Source organism: Branchiostoma floridae, chromosome 1 (genome assembly GCF_000003815.2).
Source record: "Branchiostoma floridae strain S238N-H82 chromosome 1, Bfl_VNyyK, whole genome shotgun sequence".
Lineage (NCBI taxonomy): Eukaryota > Metazoa > Chordata > Leptocardii > Amphioxiformes > Branchiostomatidae > Branchiostoma > Branchiostoma floridae.
In genome coordinates this window covers 16,286,271-16,312,847 of record NC_049979.1, presented here as the reverse complement: position 1 = coordinate 16,312,847, position 26,577 = coordinate 16,286,271, and the positions used below count along the sequence as shown (strand labels likewise).

General features: G+C 39.7%; 3 protein-coding genes across 6 annotated transcripts; 1 reads left to right on the top strand and 2 right to left on the bottom strand.

Moving 5' to 3' along the window:
* Window positions 1-140: 140 nt before the first annotated feature.
* LOC118412374 (multiple epidermal growth factor-like domains protein 11) lies at window positions 141-8,091 on the bottom strand. 2 transcript variants are annotated; one of them, XM_035815218.1, is made up of 4 exons: window positions 7,926-8,091; window positions 5,080-5,184; window positions 3,171-4,886; window positions 141-2,888 (listed from the first exon to the last, which is right to left on the bottom strand). In XM_035815218.1, the coding sequence occupies exons 3-4, from the start codon at window positions 3,326-3,328 to the stop codon at window positions 1,337-1,339; spliced, it is 1,710 nt and encodes a 569-aa protein (XP_035671111.1). In that variant the 5' UTR covers window positions 3,329-4,886; window positions 5,080-5,184; window positions 7,926-8,091; the 3' UTR covers window positions 141-1,336. The 2 variants fall into 2 exon arrangements, with proteins under 2 accessions (XP_035671111.1, XP_035671103.1); XM_035815210.1 differs by lacking the exon at window positions 7,926-8,091 and adding an exon at window positions 6,010-6,147.
* On the top strand, window positions 6,034-23,065 carry LOC118412065 (hypoxia up-regulated protein 1-like). Of its 3 annotated transcripts, none has more exons than XM_035814684.1 (29): window positions 6,034-6,241; window positions 9,205-9,306; window positions 10,156-10,217; window positions 10,529-10,560; window positions 11,040-11,118; window positions 11,431-11,560; window positions 11,824-11,848; window positions 12,012-12,088; window positions 12,358-12,486; window positions 15,806-15,858; window positions 16,033-16,084; window positions 16,509-16,581; window positions 16,897-17,083; window positions 17,191-17,325; window positions 17,534-17,616; window positions 17,868-17,914; window positions 18,081-18,166; window positions 18,330-18,517; window positions 18,678-18,825; window positions 18,993-19,065; window positions 19,313-19,431; window positions 19,597-19,725; window positions 20,016-20,272; window positions 20,419-20,632; window positions 20,807-21,019; window positions 21,321-21,609; window positions 21,870-21,926; window positions 22,054-22,197; window positions 22,338-23,065. In XM_035814684.1, the coding sequence occupies exons 2-29, from the start codon at window positions 9,216-9,218 to the stop codon at window positions 22,397-22,399; spliced, it is 3,234 nt and encodes a 1,077-aa protein (XP_035670577.1). In that variant the 5' UTR covers window positions 6,034-6,241; window positions 9,205-9,215; the 3' UTR covers window positions 22,400-23,065. The 3 variants fall into 3 exon arrangements, with proteins under 3 accessions (XP_035670577.1, XP_035670566.1, XP_035670585.1); XM_035814673.1 differs by lacking the exon at window positions 6,034-6,241 and adding an exon at window positions 8,192-8,362; XM_035814692.1 differs by lacking the exons at window positions 6,034-6,241; window positions 22,054-22,197 and adding an exon at window positions 8,192-8,362.
* Window positions 12,500-15,799, bottom strand: LOC118412556. Its single transcript, XM_035815487.1, has 2 exons — window positions 14,539-15,799; window positions 12,500-14,330 (listed from the first exon to the last, which is right to left on the bottom strand). The coding sequence occupies exon 2, from the start codon at window positions 14,125-14,127 to the stop codon at window positions 13,006-13,008; it is 1,122 nt and encodes a 373-aa protein (XP_035671380.1). The 5' UTR covers window positions 14,128-14,330; window positions 14,539-15,799; the 3' UTR covers window positions 12,500-13,005.
* Window positions 23,066-26,577: the final 3,512 nt, after the last annotated feature.

Here is a 26,577-nt window from a genome sequence, read left to right as displayed (position 1 = left end):
TTGGGAGGAAAGTCCTATCAACTTTGTCCGGATTTCTCCGATTAGTCACAAAACACTGACGTTATAATGTTTTTTTAATGTGAAATCATTACAAAGTACTAATAGAAAGACGAACTTTCAAGTTACTTGGAAAGAGAATGTATGAATAACTTTTGGAATAAAACTCCGTTATTTTATTGTTTCACCGTCGCTGATAAGAGGGGAAACGATTATAACCTTAAAATTCTACTAAGGCAAGTAACTTACAATATCATTATATGTAGCTTATTCATACATGATCTGCAAAAGCTAAAGTTCAACCTCCATGGTAACATACAAGTTTGATAAAAATGTAATGTTTGATGACATATTCCACAAGAGCCATGTGCAATGATATGGCCAACGCCTCCTCAAAACTGAAGGTAATATGAGGGGTGAGCAGCACCCCCAAGTCAACAGTCTGATAATTTTACTCAAAATTAAGCTATCAACCATTCATGCCTCGTATACTTTTGAAATACACACAATCCTCTGATACTACCCATCTACCTTCCTTATTCTGTCAGCTCGACTTAACTTGATTATGCTGTTTTAGAATTGCCTCACCGCATGTGTGTTGTATGATGATACGCACTGATACATATGTCAAGGTGAATAATCAACAGTGGAGTACTCCTGAAAATGTTAAGCATCGACATCACTAATGTTTTCGAATTGTGGATCAGTGTAACTAGTCATGTCCCCGACCTGGAAGTTCCAATGGTTCTTATTTGCCATCCACCGTCAAACGTTACTTTCATGATTCACATTGATATGCATTTCACACTTCATTGTCTTCTAAAGCATAGTTTCCCTTTCAACGACAAATAGAGGATCTATTTTATGGCGATATTCTGTTAGCTTCTGCTCCATTCCTCTGGTGTAGGTCTGGTCGACGGCTCCTCCCGCCAACAGGACATCATCGCGACATAAAGCTTTTTCGGACATTCGGGTGGCTTCTGCAGCCGAATCCCCCGCCTCAGTACCCCTACTAGCTTAGGGCAGCTAAGGTGCATCTTGTGCTCATAGTAGGGCTCCTCTCCGTACGTGACCATCTCCCACAGTAGCACACCGAATGACCACATGTCGCTTTCGCACGTGAACTCGCGAGATTCCAGGGATTCCAGAGCCATCCACTTCAGAGGCAAGAGTTCGTCTATATCTCTCTTGCCTGATGACACATACGTAGTCGAATAGACGTCATGGGCTGAACCGAAATCAGCAAGCTTGGCAACGTCATGTTCGGTGACGAGAACGTTTCTGGCGGCCACGTCACCGTGGGCGATACGAAGATATCGGAGCTCTTTCAAGGCGCATGCTATCTGGAGGGCATATTACGTAGAAGACTGCCCAGTGGAAGACCACCATTGCGATCAGGGCGCTGCCTTAAAAGTGTCAAAAGATCCCGCTTCGAAGCATATTCCAAGATAATACACTTCGGTCTGGACTTTGTGATGACCCCCAAAAATTTGATAATGTTGGAAGGACAAGGAGCACCGGTTCCGCTTTGTTCGTGCACGGCTATCAGTATGGCGGCTTCGCGACAAAAGGCCCGATAACACGATCTGTCTTCTGTTCGGACGGACTTGACTGCTACTGTGGTGTCGATGCCAGCAGTGCGAAGTTGCCCTTTCCTTACATGTGCGAACGTGCCTAGCCCGATGAGTTCATCAAGGGTGAGATTATCGGCGCTCCTTTCCCATCGGTTGAGCCAGCCCGGCTGCAGACTCTGGGCCAAGTCCTCTTCCATACTACTCAGTTCAAGTAAAGCCTGTGTCTCGTCTAGATCCTCATCTTGTCTCGCCCGAGAAGCCCTCTTCCATTTGTAAAACATCAATATTGCCACAGATACAAGAAGCGCTAACAGTAAAAGTGGTATAAGAAGCTGAAGTAGCAAAGGAAATGTGTCCGTTTGTATGACGTCACACCACCGTCCAGTCCAGGGCGACACGCATTTGCAGCTTCCATCCACGTGGTGACAGATGGCGTTGTTCTTGCAGCCACAAACATGCCGACATCTCCATCCATACAGACCCGGAGGACATGGCTTGTTACAGTTCGTACCGTACCAGCCATAGGTGCAGTTACATCGACCATCGGTAGAATCACAGACGGCGCCATTATGGCAATGGCACTCATTTCTACAACCCAGTCCGTACGTGTCCACAGGGCACGGCGTTTGACAAACTGTTCCTGTCCATCCGGAGGGACAAACACAGCCAGACCACCGGTCACAGCTGACACCGTGTGGACAGTCGCACACGTCTTCGCACAATTCACCCATGTTGCCGGGAGGACAAGCGACTGCGTGAAGCTCATAACTTGTGTTAATGACCGCCCCGTCTTCCGTGACGACAGTACAGGTGTAAGTACCGTTATGTTGAGACTGCAGATTTTCGATTTTTATTTGATCTTCTTGAGTCTTCCGTAACCACTTTTTCGTTCCATTGGGAAATGCCCATATCATCTTCTCGACATCTACATGAAAAGATAGGCAATGTAATGTCAACGAACCATTAATATAAATGTGTCGGGAGTCGCTAGGTGTCGCAGTGATTACCACGGTACTATGTGGGATGTCGCAGACCACGCCTTGCCACCCTGGCGGGCATTTACAGGCCCCGTTCAAAGCATGGCACTGGGCACCGTTCTCACAGGTACAGTTCCGGTCACAGGTCAGACCGTATTTATTCGGCGGACATCCGACAGGCTTGATCTCTAATTCTAAGTGATTTAAGAGAATTTCATTGAGTTCATTGTCACCTAGACTGACCCGCACAGGAAGTCCATCTTGTGGCAGTTCGCAAACGAATTGTTGTGTTTTTGAAGACTGGAATATGAACGAACCTAACAAGGTATACTTCTGTTTTCTCCAGTGTTGGAGGGAGGACCAAAGACGGAGACACACAAGACAAACGTCACACTTGTAAGACGATCAAGACAAGACTGCTTTTATCTTGAATCGCATTACTGGTCGCGTTCTGGCGGTTCTAGAACACCCTTCTCCGAACGGGGCCACCGCCCGTTCGAGCACGTCGAGTTGTTGTTGTTTACTACGAAGAAGGGCCGCCAGAACGCGACAGTTACAATAAACAAATTCAAATACAATTACATGATATACGATACAATACAATACATAACATTCCTCCCCCCTCCAGAAATGAGACATGTGATTCAAATCCATATCATATGAAAAGGAACACCTTCGTTCGCCATTGTTAAGAATTACAAGTTCCAAAACATTTCCGGATTCCTGCGGGTCATGGGTGAAAACATCGAAGACATGAATTTCCTGTAATCCACAAGCCATTCAGGACTCTCACATCTTTCGGATGATTGGCAGCACCCATTACCCAAACGGCACAGTCGGTGTTGCTGTAGCCTTGAACAGTTAATGAATATGGCTTACGACTCCGCACATTTTTGGTATTAAACCTATGAACAGAAATCCCTCCCATTTTTTCCATGAACTCACTTGTCACATCCACATTGAAAACAGGATGATCTGGCTTCCTGTCTTTACTTGCCATGGTCATTTCACAGGTGTCGTTATAAACAGGTGGGTATCCTTCCACGTCCTCGATTTGTATATCCACGTGACGGGTCTCGAGTGCTCCAGTAACTTTCATTGTCAAATTATACTTTCCGTTTATAGCAAAGTCTAAGGGACGGGCTACTTCAATCACACAACGATTCACACGGAAGCGACGCTGAACATTTCCGTCAATGATATCACACAGAACTTCCTCATTGGCTCCCTGTGTTGTTGTTTGAAGGCGGATAACCTGTTCTCCAATGGCAGCATTCTCTGGAATCTTTGCTGACAATTGCATCGCTCCTTGAGTCGACGTTCTTTCGGAAAGGGCTAGGCAATAGACAATGATGACGAAGAGCAAAGGGCCTGACTTTTTACTGAACATTATCGCGATGTTTAGTCTTTCGCTTCTTCTTACAATTGTCAGTTCCCCTTTTGAGACAGAGGATTGCCGGCGGCTTTGATTACAGGCAAACGGATAAAGCGGTATTAGTCTCCGCTACTCCTTATTGACACATTCTTACTGCAAAGTATACATGTTGTAAAACACCAGTATCTGCTGGTATAAACAGCTCCCTATTTAAAATACTCATCATTTGAGCGGGTGTCTCGACCAACCGTGTCCGATGATATCAACCAGAGTGCTGTAACTGAGAGTACTAAATCCCTCGATGTGTCGCGTTACTTCCGCCAGATTCGACGTCACAGTAACCTGTTGCGCAACAACTCCACAATGATGGTTTAACATGTGATCAACTCCCTATGAGCGGTTGTCGTTCTGGTCATGAAGACGAATGTGTGTACGTAAATGACAAGTTAGATATAAACTCCTTCCACCTGTCGTTTCTACATCACTATGTGTGTCTTTATTAAGAAAGTTCTAGTCACAGAGGTTTTAGAATGTTTATTTCCGAGATTAGCCTCCATGGCCTTACTGACATGCTCGTGCTTGCCTTCTATACACATCTTTAGAATAATAGGGAAATAAACGTGAACTCTCCAACGATTATCATCATCATCATCGATATCGCAATAAATGACAGAACTAGCCCTAAAGCCCATTCTTCAGTGATGTGGTGACAGGTGACTTATTCGCGTTCGTTGGTTGCCCTGCTGGACGAGCCATGTGGTTCAACAACCCTACCCTTCACCGACAATAAAACCGATGTGTATACAGGAACCATACTTGTACTAGCAGTAGGCAGGGAATCCACAGCTTATAAACTTTGTTGAACAGCTACTGCTCACATACATAACAATGGCACTCGTTGTAGGTGTGACTGAAAGACTGTAGGTATTCCACTTGCTCTCCCGAAGTAGCGTTGGTAAGACACTGTAAAATGAACAACACGGCAGGAGATAAAAAAAGTCAAACTGCACACTTCTCAATAAAATATACATTCAAGACATTTCATCTTATTGGTGTTTTTATTGGAATATGATGCTACGAAATCATACTCCAGGAAAAGGTCAATGAAGTTAACGTTATTGATAATGAAGGTACCGTTTATAAAACCTAGCCATACCTTCTGTAAGAAGCGGATGTACTCGACAGCACCTCTCAACAGGTCCAGCTTGGTGTCACAACCCCGGTATTGCTCAGGAAGTGTAGAACGAAGATCTTGATAAGCCTGAAAGTGGAAGATAAAGTGCAAATTTGAAAATTCCTCATCGATCATACGTTTTCAGCATTAGTGATGATTCGGTACAAGTTGACGGCCACGTCCTAAGTACGAAGGGGAGTCAAAATGTTATAGTTAAACTCTCAATTTTTAATCGAGTTGAAATTTGTCCCAAAGGTAAAGGCGTATATCCTCTTGAGATTGAAATATGTCACCCTTGTGTATCCATCTCTATTCCAGCCCATGTAATGATTATAAATTCAATAATGACAAGACAGCGTTAATCCCTGCGTCCATGTCAGGTGTCTTCAGTCAGATTGAGGCATGTATATTCCCAGAGCGGTCATGATTTTATTCCTACTCCTAATTTCTCAGATTCAGAACATATTGATTGTCAGCAACCCAGCTGTCCTGTCTACCACATAGGTGTTTCACGCCCTTAACCACATACCGTACACATTACCAAGAAGAAAAGATGGATCACTGAAAGTCGCAAGGGGATATGTCGAGAAGGATGCATCCCAACTTCAGTCAGTATACTTTTGACATACACATCGTTTTGTACTGTGCGTAGATTCTATAATGGATCAATTCCATACATAAACTTGTATGAAATACCTACGCAAAATATTACTACCCATAAATCTGCGTATACTACTCAATATCATGATCTTTCAGATCATAATAACGAATAACCCGTCATAAAAAAATCTTAATATGGCGCAAACAAAAATATCGCCCTCAGGTATCCACGCTGCGCACAGCTGAAAAATCTTATTGAGACACTTGCACTGATTATATAAACCTTTGCCACATATATATCTATACACTGACTTCGTTCATCTTGGCCAATCGTCTCTTCTCTCTCTCCGTGGCGACACTCCTCCCCACCTGTGTCTTCCTGTCCGTTAGGGTCAGCACACCTGCCTTCTTTCCCCGACGGGACATTCTGATACCACCGGTACCACAAAGTTGTAATGACTGGTGAACGGACGGGTTTCGGTGATCGCTTGGGCGTTGCTTATGATGTGTGGGAACACTGAATTATCCAGGCCTTGAGAACTTTGTAAGTTGTCAGCAGCACATTTGTAGTGCCGTGACCTAGGGAGACCCTGTAATTTTGTGCATATTACTGAGGTCACTCATAACTTGCTCTTCCCAAGATTTCTTGGTCATATTTCCGGCTAGATCGTTCGTTGCTCTTTGATTAGGATCTGGCTAGACGCTCTGGCACCTCCAGAGTCTCCCTCCATCCGTAGGAAACACAAGATGAAGATGTGTTGTTAGCATGCTTATCGATCATTTCTCCGCGTTGTTAAGGGAATTTGAGTTATGATCTCTGTACTATGAGTAAGACTGGGTCAATTTAATCACTGTCAACTCGCGCCGCTAGTTAATTTGCTTCAGAAGGATCTTCACTGAGACCACAAATGCTGAACTTGAATGAATGCTATTCGCATAACCGAATATCAAAGGCGATCCTCAGGCCGAATGACAGAAGACATCGTGGGGCAGTTCATTGCCAAACTAGTCAACTTCAGTTGGCTTTATTTTTTGTAACGTATTTCCTGTTGCTACTAACTTTAGTACTAATCTGTGTGGAGATTGGGATTTTTTTTAAATGACAAAAATCATTTCGGTCTAGAACTTTCACTTTATCTTCTTTCTTGCGTGTACGCATGTAGTTCCTTTGTGCATTTGTTGGGCGGTTCTTATACCGAGAAAACGAGAACTTCCATAAAGAATTATAAAGGCGGACTACACGGTGGTCAAATACGGGCTCAAAATCTCCCATGTCCAGCCGAATTCGAACCGTCTTCTACGAGGTTCCATCTGACGTAATTCGAACCGAACCCGTGTTCTATTTAGGTCATCTGCGGTCATTGCAGGTAAAACCGTGCATTCTGGCACTTCCCCCCCAACTAACTTGAATCAGGCGAAAAATATAGTTTTTAACCAATATAAACAATTTTCTGGACAGTACAACTATGCTTTCACTTTGTTTGGGACATGTAATATGTAACGAAGCTACTGGCGTTTTTGTTGGTGACCTTGAATATCATAAGTGTTGTTTACACCGGTATCAAGTACACCCACCCGCTCTCCGTGCAGCATGACATGCGTGTAAACATCGTTTAAGATCTCCACCAAGAAGAGTCCAACATAACTCATTGACGGCTCAAAATGACCGCAACGGTTTTCCCGAGATTTCTGTTTTTGGGATTTTTAAAAAATGCCTTAGATTTTGAATTATTGGTAATTAAGTGTGAAAAATGGCATTTTTACGCTTATTTTTGACTGTAACTTTGCTTAGAATTAGAAATTTAAAAATCCCAAAAACAGAAAGTTTTATTTGCCTCTCAGATGACGAAAAATATAAAAATCGAGAATTTGCCATGACACTTGCGGCCCATCTTATCAAGAGTATGGTCAAATTGAAGGCCTTCCTTGAAACAGAAAATTACCGTCTTTGGTAGCAAAATCGAAACAAAACAACTATCTCAATTCAAACAGGAAGATTCAAACTATCTAAAATTGTGAATTTAATCTTATTTTGAATACATTTTCCTTGTCATAACATCTTCTTTATTTTGAAATATTTTACGGTTAGCAAATAGTAGGCCTCTTGTAACCCGATACTCTGTCGAACTCGCATAGCAACGGGAAAGAATACCCTAGCAACCGACCGCCGTGCTAAGTGACCTTTATTTGTTTGCAAAGTTTACTTCAGTGTATCATACCAAAATTACCATGACATTGTGTGAAAGGGGGTCCTCGTTGAGTCCTCCCGACAAGGCGCTGCTCGAATGTCACCATAAACGTTAACGTCTTCAGACTGCCGGGCGTTTCTGATGGTAGCTGCACTCCATTCCAATCTCGTATCATTGATGGCTGTTACAGAAGACGTATTCACTCAAACATCTGCTCGGAGTGAGGCTTCTCTTTTTTTCACTCTCGTTGACCCGTACATTGACCAATCACATGCTGTCTTTGCGGATGTCACTTTACGGGTTCACCGTTGACCAATCAGGGCTCGCCACATTCGTCAGCAAATCACTTCCGCGTTTTCTGGAAGACGAAAGCCGCATGTGCCGGTATTGTACCACGTAGTGTTTTCAAAATCCAACAGCCTGACCTACAGGAGTTACGTGTACAATCAAACCCTTCGCCCCGATTCAGAATTGAGGTAGGTACTAATGGTACTCTTTAGCACTCATGATATGCTAGGAAACCGTTGTTACGAGTTATGAAAATCTCGCATCTCATGAAAGAAATAATTTTTAGGTCGGCCAGCTGCAAGTTGCCGGTTGCAGATACCGGTAAAATATGGAAGGCACGTTTGCATCTATAATTTCCTGCTACCACAAAGGAGTTTTATGTAATGTGACAGATATCACCCATGGCAGACATTGCTTAACATGTAAAAGAAGTAATAAAGCAGAATATTTTGTAATGATTAACATGAAATTACAAGCAGGGACAATAATGGGGGAGGGGGGCACTTATAGCACAGGTACGTACACGTCAGATGTACCGAAATCATCATCACACGTGAGGTATCTAGCCATGCGGTTTACATGTGATTTAGATATAGGCATAGATATTTTGTTTTAACAACGTTGATGAAGGGAATCATGATTACAAACAGTTTCCAATCAGGTAGCAACTTGCCGTTTTCCCCTTAACGTTACATAAATTTATTAATTTAGCCAGGTGTCGAACCAATGACAATGTGCCAACACAAATTGCAATAATTTTCACAATCACCAGCTATATAGCCTGTGTTCTGTGTGTTCTACATTATTCAATGGCTTTCATATATAAATGCTGACACATGGGACCTAATGTTTGAAGAAATGTTGCAACGCTATGCTACATTATCTCTACTGATGATGTACCATATTGCATGAACATTCTTCATAACAGTAAGCTTCCCTCGCCATAATAATACTACTAACAGTACAAACCTTTACCCTGTGATAGATAGCATCACCACATCATTGACCCTTCCAACATCTATTGTTACAGTCTGAGCAGACATGGCAGGGAGAGTAGCAGGACGAGCCTGCCGTAGTGTTGGACTATGTGGATCAGTTCTACTACTGCTGGCTCTATTTGTGGTGCAGTCAGGTGAGTGAGATGTACAAAGGACTGAAAGGTAGTCTTTTCTCCCTTGCTTAACACAATTTTTTTTTTTTTAATTTTTGAAAAACTTTATTCAATATTTCAGCATAATACACAATAGCACATACATGTACATCATTGGAGCACAATGGAAGAACGAGGTATTACAAAACTGGGTGAAAGAGAGAGGGGTAACAATCATTGATCATTGTTACCCCTCTCTCTTTCACCCAGTTGCTTAACACTATGATGTTCTAACCTCTATTGTTTGTGACACTGGAATGATGGGACATTGCTCTGCCAACATGATGATGATGGAGCATCCAATTGAGAACCCGAAATAAAGTAAAACCATCCATAGATATCTGATGTACTTTTCAAGGAATGCGTTTATCTGCACGGGGATACAACGTTATGTCCAATATTTCACATTGGATATAACTGTGTGATTATCCATCTGTAGACCCAGTGTGTGTAAAGTGACATGTACTAACATTTTTCATCTTCCACATTATCATTAGAATGGAAGCACATTCCCAATTCCCAAACCATTCATTGAGGGTCCAAGAAACACTGAAGCTGTCTCTTTTTGACTGTTTGGTGGGAGGGGGAAGGATAAAATTTTCAACATTTTGATGTTTGATTCTTACATAGTATCACTATATTATAACCACCCGTTGTGAACATGTTGCACTGATCAATCTATCATACATGTATGAAAAGCTATTAACTCATACATCTTAAACTATCTATATATTCCCAGCTTCTGTATTATAGTACATGTGCATGTACCTCCGCTGGAAGTTCCTCTGACAAATCTTGTTCATTTTCTGACTTGTCTCTTACTGTTGGCAGGTGGTGTTGCAGTGATGTCTGTTGATCTGGGCAGTGAGTGGATGAAGGTTGCAATTGTCAAGGTAAGATGTTCTTCCTCCTCTTATTGCTAACCAGATTTGTATTTATCTCAGTATTGTGTGTTTAAACTAAAAAAAGTTAACAGGGACAGTCATATCTAAATGTAGTGACTAATTCAAGGACGTTATATCAGAATGGTCAGAGGATGCTGATCTCTACCGAAGCAGCATAGATTTGTCAGTTGTTTTTACATGATATAGAATCATAATTTAAATGATGTTGATATTTTGTTGAGGAATGTTGCATGCCAGAAATGACAGCACTGTACCAGTACTGTTTCTTACTCTGCCCTGTGTTTGCCTTCCAACAATAGCCTGGTGTTCCCATGGAGATTGCATTGAACAAGTGAGTACAGCATAGCTGGGAATCAACAAATTGCATACAGTAATAAGAATATTGTTTGGGGTTAAAGTAACATTTCAAGCAACATGTATGAATGAGTAAATAAGTGAGGGAGTTAGTAACATTCCAAGTCTTACTGTTACACATGTATGCCCTTTAATAGAAATTATGATACATATCTTATCAGTCTAGTTTTCTTGAGAAATTTGACTTGTTGTCATCATGTACATATAACATAGAAAGTCCTCCTAAGTCTCTGGTCTTCTTTGGAAATGCAAATTGTGGTAAAACTTGATTTGGATTGCTGTTAGGTGTGGCAGTGGCTCTGAACCAAACACATTATATCATACTTATATGAGCTTGTTAATTGGCTGTTGAGCCTTGTATATGCACTGCAGCAGTTTGCACAACAGTTGACTTTGTTGCCATAGGAGATGGCATGTCTTTTATCATGGCTAACACTGCACTCCTTTATTTTACAGGGAGTCAAAGAGGAAAACCCCAGTGGTGGTTTCAATCAGAAATGGAGAAAGGGAGTTTGAAAATGAGGCATTGACTGTTGTAAGTACTTGATCTTCCTCTGCTGAATGCACTGTACAGACAGTGGTATTTAGTATGCATGTTACAAGACTTCTACTAAAACATGATGTAGCATAATTTCTGATTGTATGTTGTACATTACTGAAGTGGAAACTTGCAAATAGATGTTACAGGATACCTTGAACAATATACAACGCGTAACACATCAAACTGGACGCATCATATGAAAAATTATTCATTACTAAAGCTCTGTTTCAGTATGCTATTATCATGTAAATTTCTTAATTTAGTCAAAGTCAATGACACAAGGCATTGTCATTGTTTGTTTTTCAGGCTGTTAAATATCCAAAGCAGGCCTATCGGTACATACATCACGTGTTGGGTCAGAAGTACGACAGCCCTCAGGTGGCCAGGTTCCAGCAGCAGTTTCCACATTATGAGCTCGTCAAAGATGAGGAGAGAGGTTAGTAGCAGCAACCTGGCTTTGTAATCATTGTACATAAACTGTTCTGATAATGATACTCATTATATTCTTAGTTGTGCCACATACATGTACCGAGTCTTACTCCAAATTTCTAAAGAGATGATTATCTTCATTGGACTTGGTTTCAAAGTGTAGGATTTTACCTATCACATCTTCCATACTGAGTTAATATCATTGACAACTACTAATACTTTGAAGGATCTCTGCATTAGCTGATGGCATTGTTTTCTCTCTTTTTTTAGGAACAGTCCTGTTCAAGCATGATGAGTAAGTAGTGACCTGATCACAAATGTCACAATATTTATTTTACAAGTGAAAGTGTTGACTTCTCTGTTTAACAATGTCATCTACAGTAGACTATCCCATGGATAATATAAGCTGTATCAATGAAATTTTCATGATTTATAGTACTTTTGTCTTATTATTACAGGGATACCCTGTTCTCACCAGAGGAGGTGCTTGGCATGGTACTGAACAGGTCAAGAGAGATTGCAGAACAATTTGCAGGTAAATGTAACTTACTTCTGCTGTTTTGCATAAAAGGTACTGGAACAGCTTTGTCATTCAGAAATAAAGTTGCTGACTGTAATTCTCAGCAGTAACATGTTAGTGTTCTTAAAGACTTGATTCATTCAGGTGCATATTCATCTTGGCATTCTAGACATGAACACAAAATCACACCCTGTCTTGAGTCAATCAGAAATTTCAGCAATATAAGTTCATGAACAGTGTTTTGGTTTCTGTTATCTCAAATTCCCTGCAATGCTGTGTTACAGAGGAGCCAATCCGCCATATCGTGATCACCGTCCCAGCGTATTTCAACCAGGCAGAAAGGCGTGCTGTGATGCGAGCAGCTGAACTTGTGGACCTGACAGTGCTACAACTCATCAATGATAACTCAGCAGGTAAACAATTGGAAGCACACAAAAAAGGAAACAAGTGCTTTCCCAATGGTTTTATTATATATTTATTCCTTTAACATAAACTATTTGTAGATTAACCTACTAGCAAAATAAAGATTCATTGTCACCTTAAAAGACCATTACAATGGTACTAAATTGTACATAAAGATAGGGAGATACCCTCAACTTTACATAGTAACGCTTCACCTTTATTCGCGGGGTAATCTATATCCATTGTTTTTCAAAACGGTGCATTTAGGCACATCAAGTCTACGGGTGGTAGTTTTAAGCTGCACTATACTAAAATATTGCAATTTTAAACCAAAGTCCGTCAACGTGATATCCCCAAATACCACGTTTTTAAAAGTAACGGATATATAGGTTACCCAGCGAATAAAGGTCAACTAGCATTATACTCCTCGAAACCAAGACACATCGTACATTGATTTTGACAATTAAAAAGTAGGTCTACATTGGTTGTATATACGAGGGAAAACTTTGAGCTTTGTCCTGAAATATCCCTTAGTTCTCGTCGGGATCAAAATAGAGTGTTTCGAGAAGTGTCCTCTGCAGTTCCTCTTGACGATGGGTCCACCATGTGTACCCACTGATTAAGATTAAACCCAGTATCACCAAGGTCACTCCTGCCACTTGGAGGGAATTTGGTACCTCCTCCAGAAAGCAGTAGTCCAACAGCAGAGAGATAGGTATCACAAACATGCGAAGTGCTGTTGGGATGTATGCTTTTTCCACTTCCAATGCAGCAAAGACAGTGAAGATAGCAAGAAACTTGCTCACACCCAGTCCTATCACGTATAACACTGTACGTAATGGCATTTTCCAAACCGGAGTCTCTGCTGTGTAGGTTATTGCTAGTAATACCACTGTCCCATACAAATCTTGATGCAGCAAAGAAGTGGTTATTGGGATCCCTAGTGTGCCTCTAAGGTACCGCATCATAATCATGTCAGGTGCATTGGCAAATGAAGCAAGCACCGGAATGATGATTGACAACAACAGTAGCTTGGTGGACATTGCACCTATATGTGTCATCCCAAATGCCAGTAGAACAACACCTGTTATGCCTAGGAGAATCGCACAAATGTCTAAGATACCCAGAGATTCATTTAGGAACAGAGATCCAATACAGGAAACAAAGAAAGGCATTGAACCTTGAATGATACCAAATGCAATGCCAGGAACTGTGTAGGTAAAAGACAGAAAGTTCACAATATCTGCAAAATTTGCAATAATCACAAATAGGAACAACATGATATTCTGGTATCTGTTTTCACCCATTAATTTAGGCCGACAGAATGCTAGAATAGGAACAAGTGTAAGAAGCTCTATCAATCGCATTAAAAACAGAATTTGGAAACCTGGTATGCCAGCCTTACTTGCCAATGCTATGAATTCTGCACAGAATGAAAGAAAAATGGCTGACATCAGGGATAGCAGAATACCTTTCGCCGCCTTTAGTGAAGCCATTACTCTCGTCCATGCACTGTTATTGCCTCCATTAGGGCCATTCAAGGAACCTGGTGTCATTTTGTCTGCTTTCTTGTGACTTTTATCTTTTGTTAGAGTACTGCAGTCTATAACAATAGCTATTACAAATGTACGTATTGTCAATGAACATGACATGAACTGTCATTATTCATGTAACTGTCTTTGCCCACTATAGCCTAGCAAGTGTGACATAGTTGTATTGATTTGATATGTCTCTCTGTCTGGCTCACTGAAAAGAGTACTAACCGTTACCCAACCCTCTTTATGTGCATCTCTAAATCTTGGCCTCTTTGGTAAAACTCCCAGTACAATTTTAGTAGAGTGGAATGGACTGTACCCTGTAAAAAGGAAACAAAACGTACATTGTAAGAATTCAAAATTGTTCAGCCTGTAAGATATATAATGATGCTTAAATAGGACATTCAGTCATCCTGATGACATATGTCTGATTGAAATGCTGTTATAAGCCATAAACATACATATATTTCACCAGCAGTATGTCAACAATAATATCGATCATCTGTACAAAAGTAGATGTGTCATTACCTTATGTAATCTTAAAAACAAAAGCCAAGGCCTGGTCACATTTGAGTTATCACCCAAGGATCTCCTAGGATGACCTATAGCAATAAAAACATTCAGTTAACAGTACTGCTGCTGTCTACCACATAACATATCATTGCCAGACCTATCTGCCATCATCGTCTATTTCGCACTAGATAAATCCCAATATTTGTACAGTGCAATGCCATATGTCATATACCTAAACAGATTATCATCTTTAGACCATGCACTGTTTTTATGTTTACCTCATCCAAGGAGGTTATATCTGATATAACCTCCTTGCCTCATCTTATCTTTAAAGCTAAATCAATTCTTAGCAGCTAGAAAGAGACAATGATATGTTCATACTGGTGCATTCGAAGGCATCATCTTTTTGAGTGGTTTTCACTTCAGATTGTCATGTTATGTGAAAAAATAGATGAAAAATGTTATTAGGACACTGATTTTTATATTGTAATGAAGAACATAAATTTTTCATGTATACCATTGAAAATCTTGTGACAATTTCTATTCAATCAAAGGCTTAAGCCAAGCACTGTTTCAGGAGGGGTCTGAATGTCTTGTGAGAGCCAGCTTGTACTTACCTATCAACACCTGCACCTACACATACAAATACTCACTCTTCCCTTGTACAATCCTTTTGCCCCTACTTTGCCTCTGATTGGGTCATCTGGGAGTCTTTAAGGAGACAAAGTGTATAAGTTCAGCAGCAATCTAGATCTATAGTTGACATAGAGCATGAAAACAGAATAAACTATCTCTATAACTTTGAATATGTTCTCACCTGTGTTGACGAGAGTCTTAGAATCCTTGAGCTGCTAATCTCCAAAGACCTGAATGTCACCAAACTGGTATAGCTGCTTTTAGTCAGCTTTTACAAATGTTGCCCACTACCATGTAAGATGAGATTAACTGATACTGATCAGCCTTGGGCAGCTTTGTAGTTGTGCAAAAAATGTGGACCAACAACTACTGCTTGTCCTGAAACTGCATCAGTAATACTGAGGTATATGCACTTCAGATATTTAGGCATTTAAGACAATCTTGAGAAGGCCTCAATAGCAATGTTTGTTTTTTAATGTGGCAGTATAATGGCACCCAATGAAATTATGAGAGTTGATGTTATGTAGTAGGTAGTGATGCTTACCGTAACCAAATGACAAGTGCAACAAAAAGTTACATCCATTGAGTTGTTAGATGTTTTTCTTTCATCAATATTAAATACTTTACTCTTTCATTGCTTTCCCAGTGGCACTGCACTATGGTGTGTTCAGAAGAAAAGAGTTCAATGCTACAATTCAGGTAATTGATAATTATTTTCTCACATTTGTTTCATATTGCCTTTCTGTTTACAGTGACCAGTTATAATTGATATTTACATTTATTATACAAAGTACTTATCTGTTAGTCATATTACTGAATTTCTGATAAAACTGAGTCTTTTTCCAACCCTATGACTTGTATGTTCTTACTCAGCACATCATGTTTTATGACATGGGTGCCACTGGTACTACAGCCACTATAGTGGGTAAGTTGAACTTTATGTCCTGCTCTGAAGTATCATTGTCCAAAAGTTATTCAATGTAATTGCATTACTACAGAGATAGAAATATGTAATTCACAGTCAAGCCATTAGTCTGTCCATCATCCTGTAGTAGTACTTTTAAGAGTAGATGAGTATTATTGTGTTGATAACTTTGTTATTGTTGTCAAACATTGCATTGGATGTACTGCTGTTGGTCAATAGGATGTTTGGTACATGTCATGTACAATTGATCGATCTCAATCTAGGCATATTTGTCAGAAAGGAAAAGACTTGATGTCTGTTGTCTTAATGATTATGTGGATTTGCTGTACCAATGAAAAAGCTGCCTGTATGTATGATGTATGCTAATCTATGCTGTTTTGGGCTTGAAGTAGTTAGAATTATGATATATGTCTGCTCTTCACAGGTTACCAAGTGGTCAAAACCAAGGAGAAAGGAATCACAGACACACATCCTCAACTGGTTATCAAGGGAGTTGGGTAAGTTAACAGAGAAGTGTTTGTTGATAAATATGATGTATTGACTTTCATGTAGCATTTACCACTATTTATTCAGAACAAAGGATTGGACTCATTAGTTGCACCTAGACACTCAAGTGCAACTGAAGTTGAAGTTAAGGTTTTAATCATTTAAGAATAAACATCATTAATTTTTACCATCAAATTTTGTTGCCAACTGCACTCAAATAGCAATGTAAACATGCTTTGGCAGTATCAATTGTTGCAAATGATGTATGTATTACATGATAAATTTTAACAGGAAAGGAAATGACAATTCAGTTTACTTTGTCACAGCCATGACCGCTACCTTGGTGGCCTTGAAATGGAGTTACGTCTGCGAGACCATCTGGCAGATGTATTCTCTAAAGAGAAGAAGGCTAGTGTTGACATAAGGAAGTCACCACGGGCTATGGCCAAGCTGCTGAAGGAAGCCAAACGGGTGAAGAAAGTTCTCAGTGCAAATTCAGATCATCAGGCACAGGTCAGTTGATATATCAGCATGTATACTCCCTGTTTGTCAATATTGCCATTCTCCTTTTTTTAGTTTCTTGAATGAACAGGGTTTCATCAACCTGTTGTCACCTACAGATTGAAGGGGTTCATGAAGACATTGACTTCAGGACAAAGGTGACCAGAGCAGAGTTGGAAGAAATGTGTGCTGACCTGTTTGACCGTGTGGCCGGACCTGTGAGATCTGCACTGAAATCTGCAGACATGACAATGGTCAGTTGATTACGATTTTGTGAAGATGGTCTAAAGTTGTGTATTCTGATTGTGGATAATTGTACCATGTGCACCTTTAGTGAGTAAATTTTTCTTGTGCAAACTGTTCATGATTGCAACTGCAAGAAAAGTGTATTAAAAGAAATGATTAATCTGGGGATTATTGAGAGAAAGGAGCATGTGTAACTCCTTCTGTTCCTTTTTACAGGGTGAGATAGATCAGGTGATCATATTTGGAGGAGGCACACGTGTTCCCAAAGTCCAGGAGGCGCTTCTGAAGGCTGTCAAAAAGTAAGTAAAGCTGCTGATTTATGTGAATCAATTTATGGTAAGGAAGGATAAATCATGCATGTATGTAGAAGACCCTGCAAAAGTTGCCATACTTACCGGTATGTTGTGACAGTAGAGATTGTGTTAGAGAAATTGATAAAAGTAGGGTTGAACATTAACATATTATCTCCTTTGAATAACTCAATGTCAATAGCTGAAGAAAAAATGTAGAAATAAACCCAAGGATTAAACCTGCTTCTGGTTTGTTTCAGACCTGACCTTGGGAAGAGTGTGAATGCTGATGAGGCAGCAGCTATGGGTAGGTGTTCTGTAATTTGATTTAATTTTTCTCTGTAAGTTATTTCCTTATAACGTTAATGTATATGTTTATTGAATAAGGTTAAACCATGCGCTTGTACAAAAAAGGTTTGGTAAACATTCAATTTGTTTCAATATGTTAATCTGCTTTTATTTTAAACATACAGGTGGTGTTTATCAAGCGGCTTTCCTCAGCAAGGCTTACAGAGTCAAAAAGTTTGTCATCAAAGATGCAGCACTTTATCCTATTGAGGTGAATACTTGTTGGCATTATTTTAATCATTGTCATTGCCACAGTAACACTGGCAGCGATGATGAATAAACATTTGTGATATGTTAGAATCTTAAGTTTTATGAGGATATTGTTCATTATTTGTCAAATATAGATTTCATGTTTCCCCTTCCCTTTGCTGTAGGTGGATTTCTCTCGTCCTATCAAAAACGAGGATGGCAGTGAAGGCGTCAAGGTTGTTCGTAGGACACTGTTCAACAGGATGAACCCATTCCCACAGAAGAAAGTCATGACCTTCAACAAGCACACAACAGACTTTGAGTTCCATGTCAACTATGGTGACCTCAGTTTCCTACCTGAGGAAGAGATCAAGTGCGTACATATACCATTTGGTTCTGCAATTCTGTGGATAAAATTACATGTATTTAAAATCTTGAAATCAGTTATAGATAATTCCACAAAGTCTAGGGTTCTTTATCAGTAACTATCATTTCCAATGCATACTTATGTTTTCGTTGTTGTTTTCTCATAGAGCATTTCCATCCATGAACCTGACAACCATTAAGTTGGATGGGGTTGGAACTGCACTAGAAAAGCATGCAGAAGAGCCTAACACAGAGTTCAAAGGTGTCAAGGCACACTTCCGAATGGATGAAAGCGGGATCCTTAACTTAGACAAGGTGAGTTACCCTGGAAACGCCTTTGACAAATGGCTGCTTATGTTAGAAACTCTTGTAGCTCAGACTGCCAGTAAAGCAAACTTTTATGATACTTTTCAGTAAATCATGGCAAATTACAAATAGTGACTGCTGTCGTGGCTACAACATTCTGTAATGTGTGTTTACAGGTGGAGAGTGTCTTTGAGAAGCAAGTGGAGGGTGCTGAGGGAAGTGAGGATGCAGAGGAGTCCACTCTGGCTAGTAAGTAATGGCCATCAGTTTCTTATCAAACAAAGTTGTGATATTTAGATGTCATTTTTGCTAGAAATACTAGGTCTGTTGACACCCTAAAATGTCTCTTGGAAGGTGTTTGTAGGCTTGTATTATGTAGTTCAGATTTTTTTCAGATACAAGTATCAGCAGGTTAATGTCAACACTCAAAAGACAGGGGCACTTTGTTCGTATTCTTTACGGTCAAGGACAAAATGTCTTGCTCTTCAACTTGCAGAGTTGGGCAGCACCATCAGTAACTTCTTCACTGGTGGGTCAGATCAGAAGGAAGATGGGGAAGTTGGTACAGGGGAGGAGACAGATGGACAGGAGGCACCTGAAGGGACCCCTGATCAGGTATGTCTTCAGATGAATAAATCATTTATGGAATTCAACACAGTCCCATTTGATATGCAGTTCCATTCACTATGTAAAGCATTAAGTGGTTAATATAAGTTGCAGCATCTTTTCTCATGTGCTAGATGCTCATAGCTGTCTTTTAATCCTTGCATTAATCAATAGACCCCAGAGAAAGAAGGAGAGAAGCCTGAGGAGAAGCCAGAGGAAAGCTCTCCAGGGGAGGATAAATCTGGTGACAAAGAGGAGAAGCAACAAGAGCCCCCAAGTGAAGAGGAGCAAAAGACCGAGAAGGTAACATTCTGTTGTGTGGACATAAAGTGTGACCTCCAAATAGCTTTGCTATATATGTTGACAATGCATGATTTCTGCGTACAAGCCACTGCTGAATGTGATTGGTTTGCATTTTTTTGGGATGAAGACATCTTTGTAAGGGATACTCGACTGTTAGCATTATATAAGAAGTAATACCCTGGTAAAAGAATACAGAAATGAATAAAAGCATGTTAACTTAAAATGAAAAAATGAGTAGATAGACCAAAATCTTTGGTACTTATTACTTCTATTCACCATTCCCCATTCAGACACAGGACTCATCAGATTCAGATTCTGAGAAGCCATCGGAAGAATCTTCACAAGACAGTGGTAAAGATGAAGAAAAAACCGAGACACAACCCAAGAATGAGACAGAGCAGGGGGATGCAGCCAAAAATGCCACCAAGAAAGAGCCAGAGAAGAAAGTAGCCAAGGCATCTACTGTAAAAGAAGATATTGGAGTGACAACAAACATCCTTGACTTGGAAGATCCATCAAAATCAAGTTTTGAAGCCTCCGTTGAGAAGTAAGGTGTTCTGTTTCTTCATATACATGTAGTGCTTTCAGTTACACTTCAAACAAGTATTACCTGCTTTTACAGAACAAAGAACTTGTTTGAAGTGTCAAGGATATTTTAGTCTCTGATTTTTCTTCACAAATTTGTCTTTTCAGATTGAAGGTCCTCATGGAAAGAGACCTTGCAAGAGCCCTGAAGGCAAAGGCCCTGAACACCCTGGAGTCCTACATTGTCGACATGCAGGACAAGCTGTACCAGGAGGAGTATGAGGCCTGTGCTGTAGAAGAAGAAAGGGACCAAATTAGGGCGAGATTGAGTGAGATGTCTGATTGGCTGTACGAGGATGAGAGTGAAAGTGCAACACCTGCGGTAAGGCAAAACATGTAATACATAGTTATCATTAATACTTTTTAGGTGCATGTATCCCATACATGCAGTTGGTCATATTCCGTCATGACAGTTTGATTGCTATGTACTCCTGTTCTTATTGACAGTTTGTAGAATTTTGATTCTAATCACAGTATGTCATGATTTTTTTACCAGGTATATAAGGAAAAACTACAAGAGCTGAAGAAGCTTTGCAAACCAGTCAATGACCGTGTGAAGGAAAACAGAAATCGGCCTAAAGCCCTAGCAGGTCTGAAAGACACTCTCAACCACTCAACTGTCTTCATGAAGACACTGCAAAACTTCTCTGAAGAAGCCTTTACACAAGTGGAAAAGGATACACTTGCAACTCTTATTAATGACACAAAAGTAAGCCTTTTGGGTTCTTTATCACACCACATAGTTGAACATGTACGTATTGATTTCAGCACATCTTTTACAACAACATTTTAGACTAGACAGAATTTGCTTCTTTACTTTCAAGTAAATTTTGACTTATGATTTTCGATTCAAGAATGACAAGCACTGCTGTGTAATATCATCATTAGTATTTTCACCTTAATGTACTTGTATCATGATAACTATGAGACTAACAAATGTCAAGCTGTTATCAATACAATTAACTCCTACTCAGTCACATTTACTTCATGTTTGTTTCTTATGTCCACAGGCCTGGAGGAGCAGCATGGTAAAACAGCAAAAGGGAAAAGCTTGTCACGAGGAAGCTGTTTTCACCTCAAAAGAAGTGGAAGAAAAAGACAAGGATCTGCAGCGGGAAGTTGCTTACCTGTTGAATAAACTTAAGAACTACAGGCCGCCTGTCAAGAAGCCAGAGAAATCTGCCAACAAAACTGCCACTAATGAAACAGCAAGTAGCAATAATACTAAGGATGAAAACTTAAAGCCAGAGAATGACACTATCACTTCAGATGACTCCATCAAAGATAAAGCAGGAGATGGTAAGTATCTTTATATTTTAGAGAGAGAGAGTACATTGTCTTTCAAGGGTGTCAACTTCAGACAAAAGAAAAACAAGGAAATGACCTTGTCTTGTGTCTATAACACACCACCATCATAATGCTCCTAAGATTGTGAAATGTCTATTGGAGATATTTATTGTTGTATGTTTAATGGTAAGTTAATATATGTCACTGTTTGAAGTACTTATTCTTATTGCTGTGGCTGTCAATATTGCATCTTACTCTGCCTGCCATTTCAGGTGATCCCACCATTGAACCTGTAGAGACTCAAGAAGCAGCACCTGAAACTGATGCAGGTTAGTGAAAACCAGACATGCTTGCATGGATAAAAAGTCCCAGTGCGTACTATACTGACTCTGTCCTTCTATTCTTACACATCTAAACTGCCAATTTGTGTTGATCATAAAAGATTTTCTTTGTTAGATAAGTCATCTACTGAGGGTGAGGGTGATGGTCCTGGTCCTGATAATGAGAATGGTGCGGGTGCTGAAGGTGGGGACACAGAGGGTGGGGACAGACAAGGGGATGAGTCTGAAGAACTGCAACTAGAGGCTGCACCAACTCAATGTAGGCGCACTTCTGCTTTTACTTTCCTTGGGCTTTTTTCTTTTCACTATTGTGCACTGCAACAATGACATCTTACTTTCTTGTTAGACATACATTGTACAATAGAAATTTCAGGTAACCCTTTTGTTATCTTTTTTCAGCTAAAGAAGAAAAACAGCCAGAAGACGCACACGACAGACAAGAGAAAAATGATGAACTATAACAAATGTTAGAAATATTGTTACAGATGTAAATTATTTGTTTGTTTCAAAAGAGGATATTTGATGCTTGGAAAGAATCTCCTGGGTTATTCATGGGTGTCTCTTCACTTTTTCTCTCTTCTTTCATACTACTAGTATTTTCATCCTTCATGATATTCTATATTTCAATCAAATGTTTGCTAATCAAGATCTGTATTGAATGTGCACTTTCTCTTTATACAAAGACTAATAGACAGCAAAGCTGTATTTAATGTAGCAATGTTTATTTCTTATTGTTCATCAAGAAAATATCTGTAATATGACACTACAAATGAAATGGTCACTGCAAGGAAATGTGTAATAGGATATTTGGATTCATGCTTTGTTACAGTGTCTTTTCTTCTTATCGTAATATTGTACTTTCACTTTCTACATTGCATGGAGACCCAAGAAGGTATGCAGACTTGGCTAATAACAGATTAGCATGTGTACAGTTCAGTTTAACTTTCAGTTTCTTGACAACATTTTATGGACCAAGTCTTATGTTATATTCAATGGATTCACTGGACATGTAAAAGCCTCTCACTATCCATTAAACCATTAAACTATATCAATATTGGTTCTTCTTCTCATTAACAGATTTTGCCAGTTTCTCTGCATACTGATTTAAACTTCTGTATTGCACAAAATGCCAGGTTTGCTGAATGTCGTCCATTTGTGTAGATTTACACTTAAGAATAGTAGGCTGCTGATGAATGGTACTGAAATGGAAATTGTCACTGAAATATTGTAAACCCACATACAGTTCCACATTTGTATCTGTCAAATAAGAAAAACATTTATATTTGTCAACAAATAAAACACTTTCTTGCCCCTCAGTTAATGATACCTTTTGATGTACAGTCATCTAATCTAGGTTTCACAATGGAGGTGGAAGGAAGTGAGGAGATGTAAAGAGTGAGGATGGATTGATTAGGAATTGTTGTATTATGTTATTTAAAATATTGTTCACAAGACCATTTAAGAGATGAAATTGTCTATTGTTCACCTTCGTGAATTGTACACTGCAGGAAATTGGAGAGTAACGTTAGCATGCATATAATAAAAATCTGAAAACGGCCATTTTGTTGCCTTTCCATTTGCAACATTTTATCAATAATTCATCACCCCATTCCTTTCGTATGTCATCGATGATGTTATTTATAACTCTTGTAAGAGGTAACCCCTATTACTTTTGCCATCGAAGGAGATCAGAATGTTTCGAATAATGTTGGAATGTCGTAGAATTGGTCATACTGCAGTTAGAATATATTTTGATTGAATATACTTAGAATACACGTCGAATGCCTTTCGATATTTATGTGGGCGAAGCCCAACATTTAGTTTTTCCTCAGATATTTGCATATTCCAACCGGAAATCAGAAAAAATGGAAGCTGTAAACATGCACTCCACGTTTCAAGCTTTTTGATTGGCTTACAGTCACACTTTCTCGGTTTTGCGTCAGAGGTGAACCTATCAACGCACAGAACACAAACGGCATCGACTTTGATAATAGCCAATCAGAACTCAGAAAAAATGGAAGCTGTCAACATATACTCCGCGTTTCCAGCATTTTGATTGGGACAAAATCGCGGACTGTCTCGGGTGTACGCAGAACTGAACCAATCAACGCACAGGACAAAAAATGGCATTCGGCATGCAGTTTGACACTACTATAGCAGCTGAGACGACCAAACAGGCGCTCAAGGAAGAAGTTGCCCGCCATGGAATGAACGATAAATTTTCACACAAAAATGTTATCTTCAGAAAATTGGACCTTGGAATCTTGCAAATTCAACGGTGAACGGACGTGTTCAAGCAACGCAATACATTTGTATACCTGTTAAAACAAGCACTTGTAACACGTAGCACTGGCCCAGTGGTATTAATCACGCGTGTTGTTTTTTTTCTTTTTGCTGCATTTTCGCGAAAATGTTGCCTTTCTTGTTGCTTCTTTACTTGCAATTTTTGCTTTCTTTTCCCTTCGCCCACATCCTGCATTTTTTTCAAAACTGTTGCCTTTCTAGTTTCCACTTCAAATGCACCTCGAAAGTTTTTAGCATGTCAAAAACTTTTAGGCCAGCCAAAAAAACAGGCACAAATGTCTGGAATGCAGTGAGAATTTCTAGAATACACTACGAATTCCCAGGAAAAGAGAAGAATTTTCATTTTGACGGCATTCCGGCTCATTCTTGTCGCTATGAAAAGCTACATGTCCACGATAGATTAAATAGATACATGTATTGCCCAATAAATGCAGTGGAAAATGAAACGCCCAGAGGCCAATCTATCGAGAGGGAGCGATGAAAGGGAATTTACGATCCACTTCAACACACTTTTTTTATGTCCAATTATCTTTTTTTTATATCTCGGACTTACACGCGGAGTAATGGATGCCTGTCTACATTTTTGCATCCACACCTACCGCTTTAGTCCAGAAGCCCAAAGGGGCAATCAAACTTGACTTGACTTTATTTGGATCCACATACACTGTAGCTTGATTAACAATGTTAGCCATTCTTCCTGTTGACTTTCCACGACCCCTTTGACGCATTGGAGCAGGATACATTTTCGGTGATTTGTGGGAGGAAAGTGAAGACCTTTCTCATTTCGCATGCCGCTGGAAACACCTTCAGGGGGAGGAAGGGGAGAAACAGGGGACACTGTGCCGGGCATTTTGGACCACACAGAGCATCGTTGATGCGATTCCCTCTTACTAAACAGGAGAGACATTTTCGTTCTTTCGTTATTGCACAACATTTGTAAACGGGTACAATGTAAGGCAAACTAAGGTAGCGTTATATTGTACAGACAACTGGCAATATGCTAGTAGTTGAAATAATCTAACAAAGTAACAATAGACTAGAGTTCCACGAACACATACCTTTGCCAAATAAACCAGGTTTGTTATGTACAATGATGTCTGTAGACATAAATGTGTTACTCATTACATTTTATTTTCTATGCCCGGAGTTGGTTCATAACATTTCACCATTGCTTATACAAATTAGATCCCTATTTACATAATGATATTAAATTGTATCAAGCATCACTTAAGCTATCAGCATACCAAAAATCATGATGATCCTTTCATCCCTTCTTGACTTATTCTCTTTCAAAGTAGGAAACTAAACCGGCTCCTGCAGTTCAAGAAAAGATGTTACTGGACCCAAACATACACCTCTTAGTCTCTGCCATGTTTCTCAGTTCCATATGTGTCAAGTTTGAAGTCCTATCACGGAATGCAGTGGATTTATCAACTTTCCGCATTAATTATGCAAATTGTTAATTTATATAATTAGTATCTCATTGTGTAAGTTTTTACTTAGGATATCTACATACCAAAAATCATGACGATCCGTCAACATGTTCATATTTTGCCATTCATTATGCAAATGAGATCATCATCTGCATAATTAATATGTATAAATATTTCTTTCTTTCTCAGCTACAACTGTGACAAGTTTGAAAGTCCTATAAAGGAATGCAGTGGATTTACAAACTTTCCTCATTAATTATGCAAATTAGCTGTCGACTTGCATAATTTGAATTCCATCATGTAAGTCTTCCCTTTGGCTATCTACATACCAAAAATCATGATGATCCGTCAACACGTTTATATTTTCTCATTAATTATGCAAATGAGGTCGTCATTTGCATACTTAATATGGATTGATTTTTCTCTCTTTCTCATCTATATATGTGACAAGTTTGAAAGTCCTATCATGAAATGCAGCGGATTTATAAACTTTCCTCATTAATTATGCAAATTAGTTGCTGATTTGCATAATTAGTATTCCATAATGTACATTGTTACTTGGGCTATCTACATACCAAAAAATCGTGACGATCCATCAACACGTTCTCGAGTTATTCTCGTCCAAAGCTTGAAAGGAAATTGGCGACTGCAGTTCCAAACAAGCCGCTAGGGGGTCCAAACTTATAGTACTTACTCTCTGCCCCAAGGGCTATCTACCACTCAAAAATCATAACCACAGCATGTCCAGAACACGAGATATCAAAAATTGAGGTTCTGCTGCAGTACCGTAGCAAGCCGCTAGGGGGCCCATTATCAAACTTGACCTTCGTTTTCCCGACCCCTATCCACCTACCACATATCACCGGGATCCATCCAAGGCACGATCCGTCAACACGTTCATA